We start from the raw sequence: 23,179 nt of genomic DNA on the forward strand, positions 1-23,179 counted from the left end.
ACATTTTTGGAAAAAATATTTTCGCTTCGGGTAAGATCCGTTTGATGAGCACAATCCAGACTTAAAATAAAATGGTTAAAAGAAAGGTTAAAATCAAATATACCTGCCTGAATTTGACTTGTGTAAAAATGCCATTCAACGAAATAAAAAACGCAAACATCTATCGTTTTAATGAAATTTCGTGTCTTATAAGATATTAATTTTGCTGCAGAAGAAGCTATCATAGACGAAGTGTTTGTCGAACAAATAGGACAATATTTGAACAAGAGGCTTCTTCAGAAACAGAATGCAAGAGGCGGAGTACCTCAGGTCAATGACACTAAACATCCAGTGAATTGGTAAAGGTGTTAGAAAAAAGAGGAATAATTGTTTGTGGATTAAATTATGCCGGAAGCTGTTCACATTATTTCAATATTTGAGCGTGACGCACAAGAAACATGTGTGTATTTTAGGAAAGACGTATCACTTGCTCCTGAAGAACAAGATTGTGGGAATCATTAAGAGCTCCTCGGCAATTTTTATCGAAAACAACCTCGGATGTATGCCGGTACATCAGTTGCAGTAGTTCGTAAATGATTGAATAATATCATTATCTATATGTAATGTTTTAGAGTTGTATCTATGAATCTAAGTTTAAATTGGTTGCTAGTGAAGTGTATTATTGCAAACATAATTAAGATTCTCAAGGGTTAAGTCATAAAACTGCAGCGGACTTAAAGGAACCGTATGTAAACTGTCCAAATACATCCGAGGTTGTTGTCGATAAAAACGGCCGAGGAGTTCCGAATGTGTCGGAATATAACCCTCCTCCTGTGGTTTACACCATGGATCGAAGAGGACGTTGCTAAATTTGCATAAAGTTCTCACTGGCACTTCTTTACAAGAATTTACCCTGAACACAATCGGGCGATCATTCCGAGTCTTGTAAATATTTCCCTATAGACCAATTCCCACCACACATCTGATTGTCCAACATATTTATTACAGTCGTTTCCGTCCTTCCATAAAAACTTCCCTGAATTTGCAAAAACACAGCTTTATATGTAACTGTTCCTTGTTTCCAGGAGAACCTGTTCACAAACGTACTTTACATCTCCTGGGGCAGTATTCAATATTGATCTTATCCTTAGCTATGCCTCAGTGATTACCATGATTTAGTCTATTGGTCAGCTAAATATATAGGCCAATCAAACCCCTTAGTTTCTTATCTTGAATTTAAAGTTCAATCTAAGTTGCTTATTGAATAAGGCATAAGGCCCCTGGACTCACGATCACGAGCAGACTTAAGTCCGAATCTAGACTCAAACTCAGAAGAACGGTTTTATTCAGAGAATCATCTTTATTCCATTCGCCTTACAGATATACATGTGTGTATGTAGATAATAGAACAGTTTCAAATATAGTTATCGTGACAATTCTGCAAGTTGCATTTACAAAACTTAACTGGTAGGGAAGTTCCAATAAAAGGAAGATTTGAAGTTTTGTGACTTGTGTCTGAACTCAGACTTGAGACTGTTCGTAACCATGGCCTAAGGGGCAGTGATTACGTACAGTCTCAAGTCTGAGTTCAGACTCAAGACTCAACATGGCTAAACTTCATTTCCTTGTAATTTTCCTTCTATCAAAGCATTGATGCTGAAATTTATCACTTTCATATTTGGATTTTTACTTTTATTTACATTTTTATTTTGAAAACAAATGGGTTAAATATTTTTTTTTGCTCCTTCATGAAAATGATTTTCTGAGTCTGAGTCTAGACTTGACCTTGAGACTTTTCGTAATCATGGCCCCTGGGCTCAGAGTAAGAGTCTGTCGAGTCTCACTCAAATGGATGAATGATACGTTAAGGATTATACAAACAAATGAAAAGACCTTTGATAAGACTATATTAACTTCTACATTCCATTCTGAAATTCTGAATTGGGCGCATCAAATTATTCGCGTTCTTTGATAACAGCCACCCACATACATCACACTTAAAAAAATGAATGCTCTGCAACACAGCAAACATTGCTTCTGATGCAGCCAGGTCTTGGCCCAGGAACAAACACGCAGCCTTATTTATTCCCATTAAGATAACTGGTCTCCTCCTCCAACTTGAACGGTTGTGAGTCAGTGTCGTGTAGAATGGTTTGGAAAAATATCGGTAAATGAATTGTTTGCTTTTTTTGTCTGAGGCACCGAACCCACTTTTTAGTAGACAGTATTATTTTGCCAGAATTGGTTGTGTGTATTTTTAAACCCTTTTCGTCCGGCATCCCTTCAAGTCTTTATATAGTTACCTGTAAAATCCAAATATACGTAAATAACGTTACATGAATATGTAACGGTGGGGGAGGATGGAGATGGGGGCGTATATCCCTGAACCGTCAAAGGTATCCTGGCTGTAAGTCTTGTCGATAAGTTTCGTTCAGCCCTATTTTGAAGATAAACAACCACAGTGCAACATTAAAAGTACACTAGTTAGAGTTCTTTACTTGAAATCATTACACTACACGATCTCGTTACACCATTTCTGCTGCAATTAAGCGCACGAGACGTCTGGCAAATATTTAATGATCACATTAGATCGATCTCCGAATGGTTTTCTCCATTCCTGCTAATTGTTACAGGTCGTCTCTCGCCTCAAGTGTGAGTGTTTATTCACCAAACATGGCGCTGTTTACCCATGATGCTCTTATTGGCGCTACAAAAGAGGAGAATGTGGCTTCTCTAAACAAACTTGACCCACTGGGTAAGTAATAGATCCAAAGAAAATATCACAGTAATACAATACGCAGGCTTCCAATTGACCAATTACAACATAGAAGTGGTAATAGTAAAAGGATTTGTTTTGGAAAAAAGTAGGGCAAAAAAGGGATATTGAGAGCAAAAATTTTGTGTGCAAAAAATAACTACTAAACCTATTAAATGAAGATGCACATGTTATCTTTGCTTAGAAACAAGTGCTTTAAGAGGGACTATAATTTAAAAGTTTACAAACTGATTCTACTGATGTATATCCGTGATTGTTTTCGATTGAAAACGGGCCGATGAGCTCCGAAAGCCATGTATGACTGGCAATCGCTATATTCCCCGGTTATTTGAGATCCATTTCTTAATTAGTAGTGATAAAACACAAAGTAGAGAGGGTAAAAATACACAATCTTAAAAAGATCATAGCGTTCCGACACGAAATGTTTCAAACTATGATACAATATAACACAGAACATTCCAATAAAATGTTTCATCATCAAAGACTCGTTTCCATGAGTTTCCAGAAAGCAAATAATTAAAATGCCGTATATAATTCGGCGTATGTTTTCGAAATACCATTATGCAAGCTGTGGTTACTTTAGGGGGAATTTATTGTCACAGCAGCAGGACGCCTGGCAGAGGGCCACACAGGGCTTTTTTTGCACTTTAGTTGCATAGGAAAACTAATACTTCCTAAATTAAATGTGAAGCTGCAGCTTTACAAAAGAATGCATATTAATGATTGCAAATTGCCTTTCTGACGACCCCCCTATGTTTTGCATCCGCGGATGCTCCAACGTTCGATGAAATAAAACGATTCAATCTATCGACTTGAATATAAACATAGATGGTTAATGGTTAATTGTACGTGTAGAGTTTGTGTTATTTCCGTAAGTTCAGTAACAGACGGTTGTTAGGCAAAACATATTTACACAAACCCGACCGATCTTGCGCCTTTTATTCTCTCGTTCTGCTCTATTGTTCCTAAAAACAGTTCAAATAACATGATTAAAGTCGGTGAGATTCGTGTAGTCATTAAGCTGTCCGCCTCTCACCCAAGAGGTTGTGGGTTCGAGTCCCACCAGGGTGACAGTGATCTAGTGGTATAGGTGTCCGCCTCTCACCCAAGAGGTTGTGGGTTCGAGCCCCACCATGGTGACAGTGATCTAGTGGTATAGGTGTCCGCTTCTCACCCAAGAGGTTGTGGGTTCGAGCCCCACCATGGTGACAGTGATCTAGTGGTATATGTGTCCGCTTCTCACCCAAGAGGTTGTGGGTTCGAGTCCCACCAGGGTGACAGTGATCTAGTGGTATATGTGTCCTCTTATCACCCAAGAGGTTGTGGGTTTGATCCCTGCCAGGGTGAGAGTGGTCTAGTGGTATAGGTGTCCGCTTCTCACCCAAGAGGTTGTGGGTTTGATCCCTGCCAGGGTGAGAGTGGTCTAGTGGTATAGGTGTCCGCCTCTCACCCAAGAGGTTGTGGGTTTGATCCCCACTAGGGTGACAGTGATCTAGTGGTATATGTGTCCGCTTCTCACCCAAGAGGTTGTGGGTTCGAGTCCCACCAGGGTGACAGTGATCTAGTGGTATATGTGTCCTCTTATCACCCAAGAGGCTGTGGGTTCGAGCCCCACCAAGGTGACAGTGATCTAGTGTTATAGGTGTCCGCTTCTCACCAAGAGGTTGTGGGTTCGAGCCCCACCATGGTGACAGTGATCTAGTGGTATATGTGTCCGCTTCTCACCCAAGAGGTTGTGGGTTCGAGCCCCACTAGGGTGACAGTGATCTAGTGGTATATGTGTCCGCTTCTCATCCAAGAGGTTGTGGGTTCGAGCCCCACCATGGTGACAGTGATCTAGTGGTATAGGTGCCCGCCTCTCACCCAAGAGGTTGTGGGTTCGAGCCCCACCATGGTGACAGTGATCTAGTGGTATAGGTTTCCGCTTCTCACCCAAGAGGTTGAGGGTTCGATCCTAAAGTGGGGTAGCTTCCCATGGCAATTCAAAATGAAAATCAACCAGTACTGGCCAAGTAAACGGACTCAAGAGTGATTTTATAAGATATAAGCTTCCGACTCAACCGAGCTTAAAGAAATATGTACACGTATAACTAAATAATATATTACCTTTCGTTCTAACCTTTGAGTTTAATAAATGATTAATAATTGATATGATGTTCAAGAAGATAAGAGTCTCGTTAAAATCAAAGAAAGTTTTCATAAAAAGTAACCATGTGCCTATCGTTTGAATGTGTATCTTGTCCTTGATATCTTGCAAAACAAATACTACGTCAAAAACATCAAAATTTAATAACAGTTGTCGCCATGGTGATGGATTAAAACCGCCATCCATGGCTAAAATGGCATGCCTCTGATAGCTTTGCCAAACGAAACATAATTATTATAGAAATAGATTATGCAACAGTTTGGTATACGCCATGAAGCTATGCAGCAGCTATTAGCTTATTCCTGGTCCCATGAAGTGGCTTCTGATCAATACTAAAACAAATGCTAATGGCATCACTGTCTGGCGAAATTGTTTCTTTATGCCAGAAAGGGAAAAAGCACGACGCCATTGTGTTATAAATCGATTTGTTATTGTTTATAGAAACACATATACAGCTCCAAAGGTTACAAGATTAAAGCATTCAAATGACTTCATTTTAAAATTCTGATCATGATTTGGCAAGAAATGGCTTGATTGCATCAAGCTTCTCTGGAATAAGACTTAATCAAGCGTTTGGTGAGGAATGTTGATCAATATGGCGACAAAGAAAAAGTCGTTTGCTGATCGATTTTGTTTTCAAGAAATTGCATGCAGGTTGTAAAAAAGCTTCCTCGGTTCAATGCAATTTACACAAACACAATGGGTATCGTTATGGTGTAGAATATGAGGGTCTTTGTTTGACGGCCAACGTGTTTGGAACCATGACGATGAAAACGAAATGATGCGAGTACATCGAAACACTCTACGCTTGATTACAAATATGCACTCTTACGATAGAAGATGCACTGAGACGAAAGTAGATCACAGTTAATATTTTAGCATTCACCAATCATTTAATATTTGTGTGTTTTCAGCTATTAAATACATGGTTACAATCTTTTAATCAGTAGTTAATATGTTCCATAAATGCATTATTTATTAAGTAGTTAAAGGTTTGTCACTCAAAATTTGTTTGATATACACGTGTACATACTGGTTTTGAATAAGAGTGTCACTTTAAGAAATAAAGAAAACGAAACAATCGAACGAGCTGTCTAGAAACAGTCAGTGCAATCAATGCGGTCAGCAAAAGTCTTTTAAAGGGATGCTTAGAGAAATTTAAAACATATTCAAAGTATAAAACCCCCCATCAATGTCCATTCATTGATAGTCTGCTGTATGTTTCCATGGCAAATAAAGGTAATTGTTGTTGCTGCTGTAAATATTTGTTGTTCTTATATTGGTATGACAAATTCAATGATATAAAACTCAAACAGTGTCTGTGACCTGATATATTACAATTAGTATGTCGGATGAACGCTGAAGCACGATTCTGAAATTCAGTCTGATTCCAAATTCTCAAAGAACAATGGACATTGTACCTTTTACTGGAGGTAGCGATTGTTTCCTCGGAGATGCTTGGTGTTATTTATCACCAGTTAGTTATCAAGGTGCGCGCATTTTCTCTCTAATCTGTACTTAAAGATAAAAGGGCAAGAGTAATTAAGGAAGCACTTGGCTTTGTTTATTATGGTCTTACCTTCCTATACAAAATATAGAACCGTTTATCAATGACAAAAACATACAAATTCGAAAAACAGATTGCTATGTCATTTATTATCGCGGGGGCCGTTACAAATGTACCGGCTGAAATATGGACGCTTCCACCGACTTCTGGGAAAACAATGAACATAAAACATCTCTTCTGAGAGCTGACAGTCTGCAGGATTTTTGCAATAGTTTCATCACATACTTTGAGGCTTGGAACCATGAAATAACTACGATAATAACTTCCTCATGTATGGCCTGTTGCTGTGATTTATGTGCCTCTACGACTAGTCTAACTTTTAGACATTTGGTTAAAAGGTCAATGATAAGTATGATTATAATAATTATTGTTCGACTGGGTATATTATTGGTATAATAACCAAATTCTAGATATCAACCACATTCAAAATGAAAGGTTTTGATTTGAGTTAAAGATTTTGCCTCAAACTCAATAAAAATATACAAGTTACATACTAGTAAAAGCCAAAATGATGAAATCCGTGATAAGTATAAGCCAAAATAATGATATCCGTGATAAGTATAAGCCAAAATAATGATATCCGTGATTGGTATAAGCCAAAATAACGATATCCGTGATTGGTATAAGCCAAAATAACGATATCCGTGATTGGTATAAGCCAAAATAATGATATCCGTGATTGGTATAAGCCAAAATAACGATATCCGTGATTGGTATAAGCCAAAATAACGATATCCGTGATTGGTATAAGCCATAATAATGCAATCCGTGATTTCGCCTTAAACACATTGCTTGAAGATGACAATAAAATTATACAAGTTACTAGTGTACGCCAAAATAATGAAATGCAGACACATTGTTTAATTTAAAGGTCGCTTTTTCCCATGAAAACATCTACTTAAGATGAGTATCTATCATAATGAAAAAGTTATTGCACTACATACGTTCTTAAATAAATTAGGTATACATATCCTGCAGTTGAATACATTAAAACGAGCAGTCTTTATTGCTCTATAGGAAGACCTAAGCGTGTTTCAGACAGCCATGTTTTACCAACTAAACACTTTTGCGTAATCTAGTACAATTCTCGTAAATATTTTCCTGCTTCATGCGGCGATAAAGGCAATAAAGTTACAAATATTCATTACTGAAATATCTACGAGTGGAAATGTAATCACCAACTACATGTTGTTGTTAATTTGGCAGCAGACAAAGTGGGGAGATAGAAAACATATTGATGAGGCTGTAAAAGATGTTTAGCCTTGAGTAAAACTGTCTTTTGGAAAATTTCCAGTCCATTCTTCAACTTTTCAACTTGGTTAAGAATTGCTTGACAAAAATAAGTGTGTTTTTTCTAAGATTTTCGATTATAAGCCAATTATTTAATATACTGTCCAAACCATCCATGTCGACCTCTGTTATTTCGATGTTCTAGTTATGGCGAACTTTTTCTCAAATGTGTTGGGTTTAGTTATACTATTTCGGTTTTTCGGTTATATCGAGTGTTCGTTATCTCGAAGTATTTCCCGAGATACTATTGAAATAATTCGACATAGCGAGTTTTGGCTGTATATTGTTATATGAAGATTCCTTTTATCACACAGGTATGTCAAAAATGTGGAAGTAATATTACAGAAATTACAAACTGTCGATCTGCCGTACAGTGTAAAGGCATCTAAATCAGGCCATTCTGAATAATTAAACAGACAACGGTTTAGGACGACCTGTGGGGAGGGGGAGAATGGGGCGCTGAAAACGTTGCGCTGACCATTGCTGTTTAAGAATTGATTTTTGGTATGGTTTGGTACGTCTAAAGAAAATATTTAAAATGAAATCTATGTATTAAATCTAGTGTAGATAAATAGTGGCTGTAAATAGAATACACTAGCCTAATATACTCATGTAACATTCATGTAATATCCTATTAAGCCCAACTCCCAAAAGAATAATACAGGTCATAGTTTCAGAGAAACTCGTGAATGATCCAACATTAAAAAATCTATACTTTCTCTAGATAGAGATCAGAGAAAATGGTAAATAATCATGCTATTTTAACAAATGGGGCTTCAGTACAGACTTTGAACATCAGCAGACAATTGCATAAAACCTGTATAAAGTGTCCAAAGGTTATTTTTAGGCTGTTTTTCACATCTAAATGATTTCATTGGTTATAATTTATTTCCGGGAAAATATTGACCAATCAATCATTTAGCCAACATATAGCCAAAACCAAGATTTTTCCAGTTTTATTCAACTGGCTTTAGTCCCTTATGTCGCACTGACCGGACAATGGACAATTACAATGGTCATTCACAATGGTCATTCGAATATTAGCAACACGAGAGAAGCTCTTCTGTATGATTTTAAAGGATATGACAGATAATGGACTTTAAAGAGCATGTTCAACTTGTGTTGACTTGGCAGATACTGCATTAGCTACACAGGCCCGCTGATCTGGAATGTCCAGTTTAAGTGCCCAGCGACCCATGAGCGCGTGGCTGTATTAACCGGACAATGGAAATCACCTTGCGTTCGGTACAAGGCGTCGTAAATAAGAAGCGAACAATTAGACCACAGCTATTAAAATGCCAGGCGATAATATCTCGATCAGCATCTTTGGTCTGATGGGTTACAGTGATGGCCAGCACTTAAAGGGTTCGTGCCAAGGGGTTGACAGCGTTAAATGGGTTCTGTCAAGCGGCGACTAAATGGACTGTCAAAAACAAGGTGGTCGGATTGGGGTGATTTTTGATCTTCTTAGATTTCAAATTTCAATGGTTTTAACCAGGTCATACAAGAAAACAATGCCCCAAGAGATGTAGTTTTTTGTACGTTGAACCATCTTGCTAAAATAGTTATTCAGGGAATAGCGGCATGAACCCACTAACAAATTTAGAGGCGGGGGGGGGGGGGCTCACCCGGCTAGCGCCCCCTCTGAAATCGTCCAAGTTTACTTTTAATTTCAATATGGGGGGGGGGTAATAAAGCATGCTCAAAATGCACCGTTTTTGGCTACAAATTGTTACAATGGTTTAAAACAGTAACCCCAAATCCACGTGTAAATAGTTTATGCCATATATTTTCGGTTCTAAGGTAGGGGCGTATGTCAAAAGGTTGTGCCCCATAAGCTACGCCCCTTCTAACGTCAATTCCTGGATCTGCCCATGGTACCATCCTTAGTTTTAGTATCAATAACTTTAGTTTATCAGAGCAGTGAAATAAATACCCTAAAAAGCCACAATTACAGTGCAATGATGGGCATGATATTAAAACATCTATCAATTTATCAATGAAAAGTAATCTTCGGCGAAACCACATGGTGTGCATCACCTGCTTTGTGGTGCGATACATCGTTAGTTTATAAATATCGAAGTGGTAGTTTTTAAAGTAACTCGCTCATGGTTTGTAAAATGCACTTTTTTAATTACGAAATAAAGTGTGGCAAATTATAAGGAGTGTTAAAACAGAAATACCAAAAGCTGGAACCCTTCAGCAAATGTTGTTATTTGCTCAACGTGGTATATAATATAAATTAAACTTATCATGTAACAAGAAACAGTATGTTTACGTTACTTAATAAATATGTTTGAACACTGAATCCTCAAATATCGTCTTTGAAGACCACAATTTTCATTAGCGTTAATATAACGCGATTGAAGGTTAAATTACGGCCGTGGTGTTGCGTGATTGGTTGATTGACATTATCACGTGGTGTTATCAATGTATCATTAAGAGGTCAACATATCCACCACTTTTCACACAAGTGCCGGTGCCCGTGTGGCATCGCAAGAGGTTTCTATTTTTTCTTAACTTTACTAGTGTGGGTTTCAACCCAAAGAAAGCCAAAATATTTTTTTATGCTACAATTGTTTGTTTGTCTTTAATTTCGATATCATAGAGTAAAATAATGATAAAATAAATGTTTTCAGATGCATTTCCGGGAAAAACTTATTTTTGGTCCAAAAACATGAGCGAGTCACTTTAAATACTTTACCAATAAACACGATCATTGAATTGTTATCTCATACAAAAGATGTCTGTTAGTTTTATTGTTATTGTCTAGTTTTAAAAATCAAAGCGTAGTCTAAAAATATCGTTTCAAAAGGAACAAAGAGTTAAATTTCAAACATTTGTTTTCAATGCATGCCTTTTTTAAGGCAAGCATTATTCTATTATTGTTATGCGATCGATATAATGTTTTAATAATTGAACACCTCGGCTGCCTTTTTAAGATGTATGGCACGACTGAACACAGCTGTCGCATTGTGTCATTGTACGCCTGTTTCTCAGTATGACTCTGGGTTTCTCCAAGTATGACTCAAGATTTCCAAGGTCATATATGCTATATCCCCGGCGGGGGGAAAATCCTCCGAAATTCCGACCTATCCCCTGGTCCCCCGCCGGGGGATCCATATCCCCTATAATTAAAAAAAAACCCATAATATTATGAGTGTGATATTCCGTGAAGGACCATGATGATTAAGTCTAAAAGTTATTGTAATAAGAGTGTTTCTGAATTTATTCTTGTATCATAAATTTAAATGTTGAGAAAAAAATCACTGCGTAAACATCCCCTGGTGTAAAATCAAAACAGAAATAGGCCGAACATTCGGTATAAACTAAAATACCGGTAATGCTGATTCTTAAAGATGTACTCTTACTCCAATTAATACAATTGTTTTATATTTCAAAACGATGAATAATTGTCAAAAACATTGGTTCTTATGAAGAATAGCAAATTAAATTTGAAAGAAAGGTGCAGAAAGCATTTTACCTAATGAGAGGGAAGTACATCACTGTAATTCTTTAAGCATTCACCAATCGTTTAATACTTTTGCGTTTTCAGCTACTAAATACGCGGTTACAATCTTGTTATCAGTAATAAATATTTTCCATAAATACATTATTTAGTAAGATGTTTAAGGTAAAAAAATTGTTATACATGTGTATGTATTGATTTATATAAGTGTATCACTTTAAATGTAATGAATTTTTCGCGCTTTCTGAAATCTGCAAATTCGGTACAAACATCTTTGTCTTGAAGGAAACCGGTTTTTGGATCCGTAAAAATCTGGCCACCATCGGTCGTAACTCAAAAGCCGGCAGATTGTTTTGTCAAACTAATAACATAATATTCCACTTGCACCAAGTTGCAAGTCTTGTTCTGAACTGTGAAACGAGGAGGAATTCCACTTATGATGATTAACAAAGATAGTCAAAAGATATATTCTAGAAACATCTAGATTCCATGACGACATGATATAGAATGTAAGTAAGAGAACACATCTAATTTAATTTTATGAGGTTCAAAGCTCTCATCCTGTCTGAACTCAATGTTTTTGAAGAGGACTCATTATTTTTACGTCTTTCATAAAAACGTCAAGAGCGAGGCTTCTGAAAACTACCATTCTTGCTTAAAGACAATGAGAGACAAAGGAATCTCTGCTAAATTACAAAACTGATGATATCTTTGTGTTATTTTACCTGACAATTATTCTTCCAGATAACGGTAATTCACCGGCGTTCATACATGAACTACGGTAATCAGTCGTCAAGCGCACTGTTCGTTTCACTCTCTTCAGAAATATTTTGTAATACCTTCTATTTTCAATACAACAATATCATGAATATATATGTTTTGTCTCCTATAACAGACTGTGTTATTTCGTCTCCATTATACTCAACAACTTGGTTAAAATATGGATATATGTATTATGGTTGCTAAAAATTGAACCTCATAACTAAATAAAAATGTGTTTTAACATTTTATGTTTTGGTCTTTCAAACGACTTTTGCACTCTGGAAGGCCCTTAAGAGTATGTAAGCACCATTTTATATTTCATCGTTTTCAACAATACGCTATACCTCTAGAAGATGGATAGGTCTCGCCTCAATAATGTCATGATCAGATCTGATAGTCGAAAGAGAATTTCAATAATTCTCAATTGCCTTTTGTTTGATTCAAAACGGTTGCGTCATCATTGATAGTCTGTATCCAATATCACGATTATACGCTTCGTTTCCGGAACACGCGACATCTGCAAGGCTAGCTTTGACCCTAATTGCCTACCTAGAGTCGTCTGAATCTTCAACTAGTAAATCAATAGTCGCTTTAACACTTGCAAAAGGCGCAGTGATCAAATTGCATGCTGGGTTAGATTCGGAAGGTAGAGTTATCTGAGAAATAGGATGTATGTGTCTTTGGGTGTCACCTTCGTGTAGCATTGTCGTGTACCTGTCTGATAATTAATTAATGACATGTAATACCAGCGTTTATTTAGTGTATTAAAGAATGTGACTTTTGACCGGGTTTTACACCTATCGTTTTCTTTATCACGCAAACCAGATAGACTAGCTGATCAGTTTCTGTCCTTACAACCTACATTTTAATGTAATGATAGATAAGCAATTATTAGGTAGTAGACTTTATCATTAAGAATGTCAACTTTCGCGCGTGTTTAAAGGTCCGCCCACTGCGACTCATCCGATACACATTCCCAGTGTAAGATTTTGTATTGACAATGTGTCAGCCAATGAGGTTGTATTTTAAGTCAGTTAGATGACTTGAAGTAATATCTTAATGATTAAGAAGGGATCGCTCGCTTTTCGCACTCCGCCCATTTTTAATCATTAAGATTTTAATTCATACCATCGAACTGTAACATAATACTGCAGAAACCACAATGATCCAGGCGAAGTAATATCTTAATGATTAAGAAGTGCTCCTTCGCTACGCTCAATCCGTCCATTTTTAATTATTAAGAATTTAATTCACGTCATCTAACTATTACATAATACCGCTGGAAGCACGACGCACAATGATCCTGATCATCTGTAATTGTTTCGAGATTGCAAAACAGATTAAGTTCATATTGACTGGGCCGTAGGTGTAAGAAAACTCGAAGACTGTAGGCTGTATAATAAGATGGTGTCACTCCCTTTAAAGCTGCACTCTCACAGATTTACCATTTTGACATTTTTTTGTCTTAGAATGAGCCAATTTTTGCGTTAATATCCGCAAACCAGTGGTATAAGATTGCTGGGAATAAATCAGATCGTAGTTTTTCATAGTTCCGTTCGAAAATTTATGTTTTATTACTAAATGCGTTACTAATGGTTAAAGAAAAATGCATAAAATATCATTTTTTAACTTACATTATGAAAAGCTGCGATCTGATTTTTGTCAACAGTCTTATTTCAATGGTTTCCGAGCATTTTCGCATAAATTGGCTCGTTCCAAGACACACAAAAGTTGTCAAAACGTTCAATCTGTGAGAGTGCAGCTTTAACTGGATTCCTCGTAATGACCAGTCTCCAATTTAAGCACTTTACCTTTGAAACAGTATTGCAACATTCCACAAAGAAACATTCAACTATGGAAATACGTTGCACATCTGCAATCAATAAGGTTAAGACATTTATCTACTGGGTGTTTCGTGCTCTAATTATTGAATAATTTATAATTCCACAAAGTTTACTGCCCTTCCAGCGTAACTGACAAATAACGATAATATACCGTATAATCCTGACAACTGCCGATGATAAAATACCCAAGGGGTCGATTTACCCCACCCACTTGGCTAAACATTGCCTCGGTGCATCATGTATTTGGTATTTCTCTTTCCCAAGATAAACACAGGATCTGGATATAATATTGCTAATGTTTTTGTTTCTCTTAGTAATAGCTACACAATTTATGAGGTCGGTCAACGCTATAAAGGTCCGGTCGTATACTAATAGATATTTTATGAGGCGTACGGACGGAATTCGTCTAATTGCTTCCAGCCAATGACCGCCCATCTTCACCCCAGAAGTACATAACGATAGATATGACCCTTGTCCCTTGTTTAGCAATAGATATTACTCTTACGAGAACAAATTAGTAACCATAATTCATAGACATAATAAATACATATATACTAGTTCCAAGCAAATATTTGGGCTCAGTTATTAACGACTTTAATACCAATTTTTACATATTTTGTTGAAGGCATATCTTGGTGCTTTGCGATAAACTTTTTCTTCAATATGCGCTGCTACCAACTCGTAACAGCGAATGCCATCTAATAACCATTGGAATGCTGTTCTCGATTAAAAGAAGCGATATTTTTGTGTTTTGTCTTTTACCTTGGTAACGATTATGCCGTTTTAATTGGAACAATTTCGCTCTCAAGAAAGATTCGTATGGGATAAAATGAAGCAGTAATGAGGTAGAGGAAGAAAAAAAAAACACGACTGACTCCTTGGAACGACGGGCTCTAGAATTTATTACTGGCACACGTGCAACTAATTAAAATGTGGCTACACGTGTAATAATGCAAAGAGGAATGTGTAAATGATTCTTAATGCTGACCGCGTAGCTACTATCGGTATCTTGTAATGGGACAATATCTTACCAATAGAACAATATGTATATAGTTTCTAATCCCGTTGGCTCGAACTCGCTTGGCTCGATTTCCTCGTCGACTCGAATTGAATGTAAATGACCTATTTCTTTACTCGGACTGTAAGCGTTATCGTTTGGCTCGAATTCCTTGATGTATCGATGTATTTCGCCAGTCCCTGCTGTTCGAGCCAACGGGGTTTGACTTTATATACATTTATAATTTTCTAAAATAATTAACGTTTTTTCGTTTGAGGTGTGCTTGCTTATTGTCCTTGTGCTTATTTTAAAGAAACTAAACATGACAAACGAGAAATCAAGTCGTAAATCAACTTTTCTGCTGATTGATGGTAATGAAGGAGTTAACGATATTAAGATGGATTTTCGCTTTAAGGTGATTGATTATTTACAAATGGCTGCTACATTCATGTATATACTACTAAGTGTACCTAACTCATTTTGTACTGTATGAAGTAGATTCTACCGCCTATTTCTCATTACTTTTTACTAAAGTCGAGCCATTTTCCAAAGAAAACACTAGAAAAACCAAAATGCCTAGTAGCAATGACAGTGTAATTGTCCAATTGACAACGATACCGGTCAATTAATTTTTCTTCCCCCTCCAAATCGAATTTCACACGGCGCCCGCCGGGACAGGGGGTTAATGGCCAATTATGCTATCTTCTGTCAATGTACATTGTCGGAGTGACAGATGATGCTGGACTAATCAGATTTCTGGTCGTTAGATCTGGTCACGGGTCATTTGTCCATATCCAATGTTAATCGGACAACCAGGGTTCGATTCCCGGGCGGACCAGGTCACTTCTGTTGTGATTGGTTATGAAATACTTTCTACGACCATTCGCACTGTACCACTGCCCCTGGCATGTACAGAAGTTGTCAGTTCCTTGCAGAAGTGAAGGCACCTAGTACTGGTTCACCGCCCAGGATAGGTGTGCGGTGGTTGAACTGTCACTCTGGGACCCTTCAATGTGCTCACATCGGGACCCGGAGTATAAACTACTAACACCACCACCACCACCATATCCAATGTTAGAAACAATACAATTAGGAGAACAGCTACACCGCGTATGTTATGAATAAGGTCGCAGTAACTTTAATAGTCTAACATTGCTACGTGAATCATATGTTTAAAATCGTTTGTTTTTCTTTACATTGACCACAAGACATACAGCGCAACAAAAATCTATGGCAATCTATGTATGGGACATAGTCATTTTACTATTACAGCCGAAACTCCGTATGTCAAATTCTGTTATCTCGATGTTCTGGTTATATCGAACGACTTCGACATAACGAGTTTTACTGTAATTACAAATAACGTTTTAATATTTGGTCATTCATTAGAAGTGTCGGCATACATATCTTTACGCATACGTTATGGTGCATGTTTTTATTTTGTACACAACCGGTCACCAGAGATAGTGAAGTTAATTTATTGTAGTTCAAATCGACAACAATGGCGTTCCAGTGGTGTTGTTAACTTGTTACGTAATCAATAGCGAAGCCAGAGTCCAGATGGGAAAGTTATGTACAGCAGCATTGTAACTTGACGGAGACCAAATGTTTACTTATTGTCCCCTGCGCATTGTTAAAGCTACTGGGGGAAGTCTATTGCCCGCTTGTGGGTAAAACTGACCTTTGATTATTTGTCCATTACACATTATAACACAACTTCTTAATTGCAAACACACACAAATTGAATTTGATGCTCCTTCCGTTATTAGCTGTTAATTGTCAAATCTAAGTCAAACGACTAGCTTCTAGATTTCCATGATTTCTGTGTTGACTTATGCACCAGTTAATTGTAACCTCGACCCTTGACGCCCCCCCCCCCGGCCCAGGTCCGTTAAATAGCGGTGACTTTGACTTTCGGTCCGGCCAATCCCGGGTAAAATCTCCGCCCTGCACGGACATACTGCTGGTAAAATCCCCGCCAAATGCCCCCGCACCCCGGCACCCCCCCCCCCCCTCCGCTATTTTCGGAGCAAAAAAACATAACCACCGCATTCACTCGGCACGCGGCCACCTGGAAGGTAAAAAACCTACCCATTTCCCCTATCCCCGGTAAACCCCCGGACCTGAGGGGGCCGTGGTTACAATTGTCTGGTGCATTATATGATGCAAAAACGGTGTTGCGTAGAAACATTAATATTATGTTCTGCATCCGACACTGTCTGCAGATGACAAAGTAATTTTCTTACATTCCAAAAGCACCATGACAGTTTTTCTTCGTTTCATTTCGATGGATACACTCAGACACATTAATTCTTGTAGTTAAATCTCAGACGATTTGATCCATAAAACTTGAATCCAGTGCAGGAATGTTGGTAAATGTTTCGCGTAGTCGCATTAGGGTCCCTTGTAATGTGTCCAATTACCGCTAGAAAAGAGTTCTTAATGGCCCATGTATATCCGTACGTCAAAAGCTATGTTCCCGCGCTTGGGACATTAATAATAACGTCAAAGGGCAGGACAATGATGATTACAGTTGTTAGCTGGTCACGTGAGAGCCATTACAGAGGTCAGGTTTCTAATAATCATGGCCAATTTATCAGTTTTCGCCTGACTTTCAACAATATCATCGAAAAAATTGAAGTCCTGAATGAAATACTCATACTTGTTTATAATATATACTTTATGTGAATTCACAAAATGGTTCATATCCGTTCGCCTGATTGTTTCCAATTAGATTTATTTATGGGGGTTTAATTACACTACCCATTAAGATAGGTATGGTGTTTATTAAGACACGCGGCTGAGAACAGAGTTAGTTATTGAGTTAAAGTATAAAACCATCCGGTGCAAGTTGCTCATCTTGCCCAAAGCAACATTCTCCGCGCAAGGAAACTGATAGTTTTTTCAGCCAAGACAGGCTTCAATCATTTATGTAGAAAATAAGTTGAATTGCAGTCAAGTGTTCACCAGTCAAATGAGGCAGGGGGCATCAGGTTTCCGCTTGCAGCAGTTTAACATGGTTGGGGGTGTTTAAGTACATTTCAATATGAAGCTTGAAGAAAAAAAATATTCACAATTTCAACTCGAGCTATGCATCTACCCTTCAGCGGAATTTAGAACCAGCATGACTTCTGATAGTGATATTTGAAAATGTGTACTTTTCGGTCGTCCTCAATTCAATTCATGAAATATTATAAACCATCTGCTGCTGATTAGACGATACATTTAACATTAAATGGTTAAACTATAGTCAAAACTTGTTATGTCGAAGTCGTTCAAACCTTGGAAAAAAACTCGAGATAACGCATATTCGATATAACCGAAATACAAGAAGTCTGAAACTAAACCGAAAACAAAATCGAAAAAAGGTTCGACATAACCAGAAAATCGAGATAAACGAATTCGCCATAACAAGTTCGAATGTATGTTCATCGTTGCTGTAGGAGACACGCATCGACTTGATGCCTTTCAAATTCGTAAAGTACTTTTGTCACCACAAATAACACAAGTGAAAAGACGGTGACCTTCAGAAAACAGCATCTTGGCTCTCAGAATCATTAATTTGTTCTTGTGCAAGACTATTGTGGAAAACAGAAAACAGCATCTTGGCAATCCGAATCAACAATTTGTTCCTGTGCAAAACTATTACATAAAGCCTTTCTCCTACGTGAAGTATTTTTGTCACCACGGATTACACAGGTGAAAACACGGCGACCTTCAGAAAACAGCGTCTTGGCAATCAGACTCAATATTTTGTTCTTGTACAATACTTTTGGGGTGCCTTTCAAAACCGTAAAGTACTTTTGTCACCACGGATTACAAAGGTGAAAAGACAACGACCTTCAAAAAACAACATCTTGGCAATCCGAATGAACAATTTGTTCTTGTACAAGACTATCGGGGTGCCTTTCAAAATCGTAAAGTACTTTTGTCACCACGGATTACACAGGTGAAAAGACAACGACCTTCAGAAAACAACATCTTGGCAATCCGAATGAACAATTTGTTCTTGTACAAGACTATTACATGAAGCCTTGTTCTGTTCTTGATGTATGTAACACATGTTACAGGTATATCGACCAATACATTCTTTCCCACTTTCCCTATCCTCGGCAAACCTCGGAGCGACTGTTCACTCAACATGTTGTTTGTTATGCACGGCATTTCATAGAAAATAACATGTGTTTGAATCAACAATATAGGTTTTGTTTCTACATGTACTTTTAAACCAACATTTTAACAGACAGTGCTTGAAATTGAAAGTCCACCACGTGTGTAGAATTGGATTTCTTCTCTTCCACGCCAGTTCAATTTCATCGATATAACGTTGGCGCCAACATTTATTGATGTGTCAATATTTAATATACATGCATACTTTTGTACTGCTGTTAAAAACTTCTAAATATATGTGAGAGCAAATGAATGAAAACGTATACAATTACTTTAAAATCGTACTTAAAAACTTATCTTTTCATCCGCCTTATATAATTTAATTGCATCATTGAAGCTTAGAATCAGCTATTTTGACAATGCGTTCAATCAATTTCACCCCACCCCCACCAACCCCCTCGCCCGCCCCAATCTTAATTACTGTGTATCTTATAGTATGTAAAACATAATGACCAGCAAGTCCGTAGAGATCACCATGGCGTTGAATGGAAATGCCTTCACTTGGTATTGTACGAGTATCGAGTATGTAATATACTGTTTCTGTAAACTATTGAGTGTCCCCCCACTGCATCCCATGGCAGATCGATAAAACAAATCAGATATTGGCATCACGCGATCAAAGACAAGGCCACATGCTGAAATATCGATTTTAAATGTTTCACGTACATTTGCTTTATTCACAAGCACGACAAGACTTTGATCACCCGCTTCAAGCGTTGAAAGCCATTTGCTAATGCTTAGAAAAAAAGCTTTAAAACTAACATGTGGTTTGGACGGCGAGAATTGGAAAGGAATCATTAAAATCCTGCCAGGCCAGCTGTGATTTGGGGTGAAATATTTCACACTGTAGGCGACAGACGCTTAGGCACCCCGCATTTTGTTAATTCTTCACAAAGAAAAACGTGCTTTTGTTAAAATGGTCGGCCACATTGTTTCCAGTATTGTTGTTAACAAAAAGAACTACTGTAGCAGTAGCTGGAATCTTGTAGTGTTCATTATAGAATCAAAAGGTTTCAATCTTTAAAGACTAGCACCTTCATGAAATACAGACGTCTTGATATATTTACTTTTACTGTTTGATTAAACTCATTGTAAGATATATGACATAAAAGCTTTACGTTTAAACTAAATATAGCGTCCAATTGTCGTCTGTATCTAATCTAAATGTTTTGATAATGCCTTTGAAATTAACGTAATTTTATTGTCATTGAATCACATCCAATTTCGACTATACCAATTCACGGTTTTACTCTTATGACAAGAAAACAAAGTGTGACCATCACTATACAGCGATTTTAGTGCACCATTGTTCGTGAATGATAGTGCAAAAGTTTGTTTCACTTGCTGTGAATGTCAAGGTGCATTTACTGTATGATATTGTCTGATAATATGAGGAGATAAAGTACAGACAGATAGCAAAAATAGCCTGAAGTTAATTTAGACAACAAATCATTGAATATTGTATTACTAAATTATATATAGAGTATTTGACAGTCGATGTCTGGTTTCACACGTTGTTTATTACACTTTATTGCTCGTGTAATTTTGGTAATGTGCAGTTTTTGTCGTGTTCCATAACTATTATTGTCTTTTTATGACATCGTTACGTTTTTTATATACATAGAATAGAACGTAATGGTATCAGTGACCAATTTCGTCATATATTACCAATGAATATTTCATTATTCAGTTATACGGCCATGCATATATGCCATATCCCCCGGCGGGAGAATCCCCCGGAATTCCGACCTATCCCCTGGTCCCCCCGCTGGGGGATCCCTATCCCCTGGATTTTTTTTACTACTTAGCTGAAGGTTGACAGTGGAAAGCATCCATAATATTATGAGTGTGAAAATCCACTAAGGACCATGATGACTAAGTCAAAAAATTATTGTTATTAGAGAGTGTTTCTGTATTCAATCTGAAATCATAACTGTAGATATTGCACAAAATTTTCCTGCGTAAAAATCCCCTGGTGTTTATATCAAAATCCCCTAAAACTCAGAACAAAATCCCCCGGGAAGCCTCTCAGATATATGGTACGTATGGCCATGTACATACATTTATAATTCGCCAGGGAATATATTAAACTTACACCCAAAATAGATTATAAAATTGTACATGTATACTAACAACTGCATGTCTTTTCCGAAGTTGTCGTCTGCTTTATTACTTAATGCATTTAAGCGAAAGCAAGATGTTTATTAAAAAACATATATCCTGTTCAGTTTCATATACTAAGGTTTACGATTAACATGTGCATTTATCGAAACAAGTCAAGCACTGCATGTTAAAAAGGCACTTCAAATGCCAGGCTGTAGATCACAGAAATTCACTTAAAAATGTATTATGTCAACTTTTAATATTAACATGATTAAAGGATGCTTAAGTCTAAACAATACTCATTGTCTTCAAACTACAGAATCATGGGCCACTTAAATGTTGAATAAAACAGTTTTGCCATGTGATCGAATCAATGCTGACACCCTGGGAACTCCTAACCAGTGGAAATTGGAACCATGGACTTTACATTAATGCATCTTGTTGAGGATTATCATGATAGTGCAATAAGACCCTGCATACGGTCTTAAATACTAATATTCCCTTTCATAAGTTTATATTTCTCTGCAGATGTCATATAATTTGGGTTTACTCTTTCGAACATCCGTTTTATCTTAATAGGCCTTATACGAGTTCAATTGCCCTTTATCATAATGGTAGATATCAATACAATTGAGAGGACTTACCCATGCCAGCAATATAGATAGTCTTGGGCACTACCCCGCCCTTGTAGGAACAGAGAACTTCAAACGCCACGGTGTAGATGCCGTCCATGCCGTTATATGGGTACTTCTGGCCCGTGACATTCTGCTTTACCGAGCCAAACACGATGTACTCGGAGAAGTGTACCCGTGTATTGTCAGTTTCCAGTGTCGCGTTGGAGGAGCGGGCATAGTACGGTAAGTCCAATGTACAAGAGTACACAGCGGACACAAGCGCCATCAGAATGAGGGACCTTTCCATTTTATCTGATATTTTAATTTCCAAAAACAAAACGTTTGAATTTTTTTTTAAATATTCCAAAACTGTCGCTCAAGAAATCTGATTTTATTTCGTTTTTTTTTTTCACCGTATCCGATTGCCCTTTTAACAAAAGCTGTAATTTAATCCGAGATATGAGTTCACTTTTAACCCTGTTATAGAAACAAGTGTAATGTATTCTGCAGAAAGATCACGACCTTCCCACTGTCAGCTATGACAAGATAACAGTGTAATGTTAGCTTTAACAATTATCAAAAGTAAATACACTATTGTCTCTTCGACAATGATTCTTGTTTAAACAGCACAGAAATAGTAACACATCCAAATCGTACTTTCTAAACTGGCGAAGGCAATCCGAGCTGGAACCACGCGACCATACACAGTGAAGAGCGAACCAAGTTTTCCAATAGGTTTATTTGTAACAGTTTTTCACGATACAACAGAAGCAGCGAGTAGCGTCATCGGTTTTTGCTTGCGATCTTTTATGATTCACCAAGTCATAGTAGGAAAGCTATCTACAGTTTTTCACGTGTATTTCTATTATCATTTTTTTTGACATAAGTTAAAAAGAATGTTAAAAGCAATCCCAAAAGTAACCACAATGAAATGTGTATTTGTTAGTAATTTGTTACTTCATTTCCGTATTTTGTACAATACATTACCTGCACGGTCAAGGTGTCACTTTAATGGCCCGGGGGCAAATGTCAAGGTCTTAATGTGTCAAACATGTATTTAATTGTTTTCTGCAGGTCGTATTAAGTAATAATTTATTACAAATTTCATCAAAATAAGTACAAGACGTCCCATAATGTTAAACGGGAGGTTGGCGGACGGTGGTGACGGGCTAACGAGATGTGTGGTGACATTTATGGGCTTAAGCGATTACCAGGGTGTAATCCTGTACAATATCAATAAATATTGACTCTAAATTAAATAATCGAATTACAAATCACTTAAGTTAATCAGATAAAGTACATGTAATCTTAAAATCTAATGTAACGAAGTTTAGCTTTAATTTCTGTGACAATGGAATAGTTTATCTTCGTGAGACGATAACAATAATCAAATAATGATTGTACTTAAATAGTAATTAACAACAATACACGCACACGTCCATTTTCAAACACCATTCAAGAT

At 37.3% G+C, this 23,179-nt stretch overlaps 1 protein-coding gene across 1 annotated transcript in view; it reads right to left on the reverse strand.

Moving 5' to 3' along the window:
• The window catches only part of LOC128218581 (uncharacterized), a 52,703-nt gene extending 30,272 nt beyond the window's left edge, over positions 1–22,431 (reverse strand). The window contains exon 1 of the mRNA XM_052926285.1: positions 21,748–22,431. Coding sequence (XP_052782245.1) covers positions 21,748–22,024 — 277 coding nt within the window. The 5' untranslated portion in view covers positions 22,025–22,431. The remainder of the gene's footprint in view (positions 1–21,747) is intronic.
• Positions 22,432–23,179: the final 748 nt, after the last annotated feature.

Source organism: Mya arenaria, chromosome 14 (assembly GCF_026914265.1).
Source record: "Mya arenaria isolate MELC-2E11 chromosome 14, ASM2691426v1".
Taxonomy (NCBI): Eukaryota; Metazoa; Mollusca; class Bivalvia; order Myida; family Myidae; genus Mya; species Mya arenaria.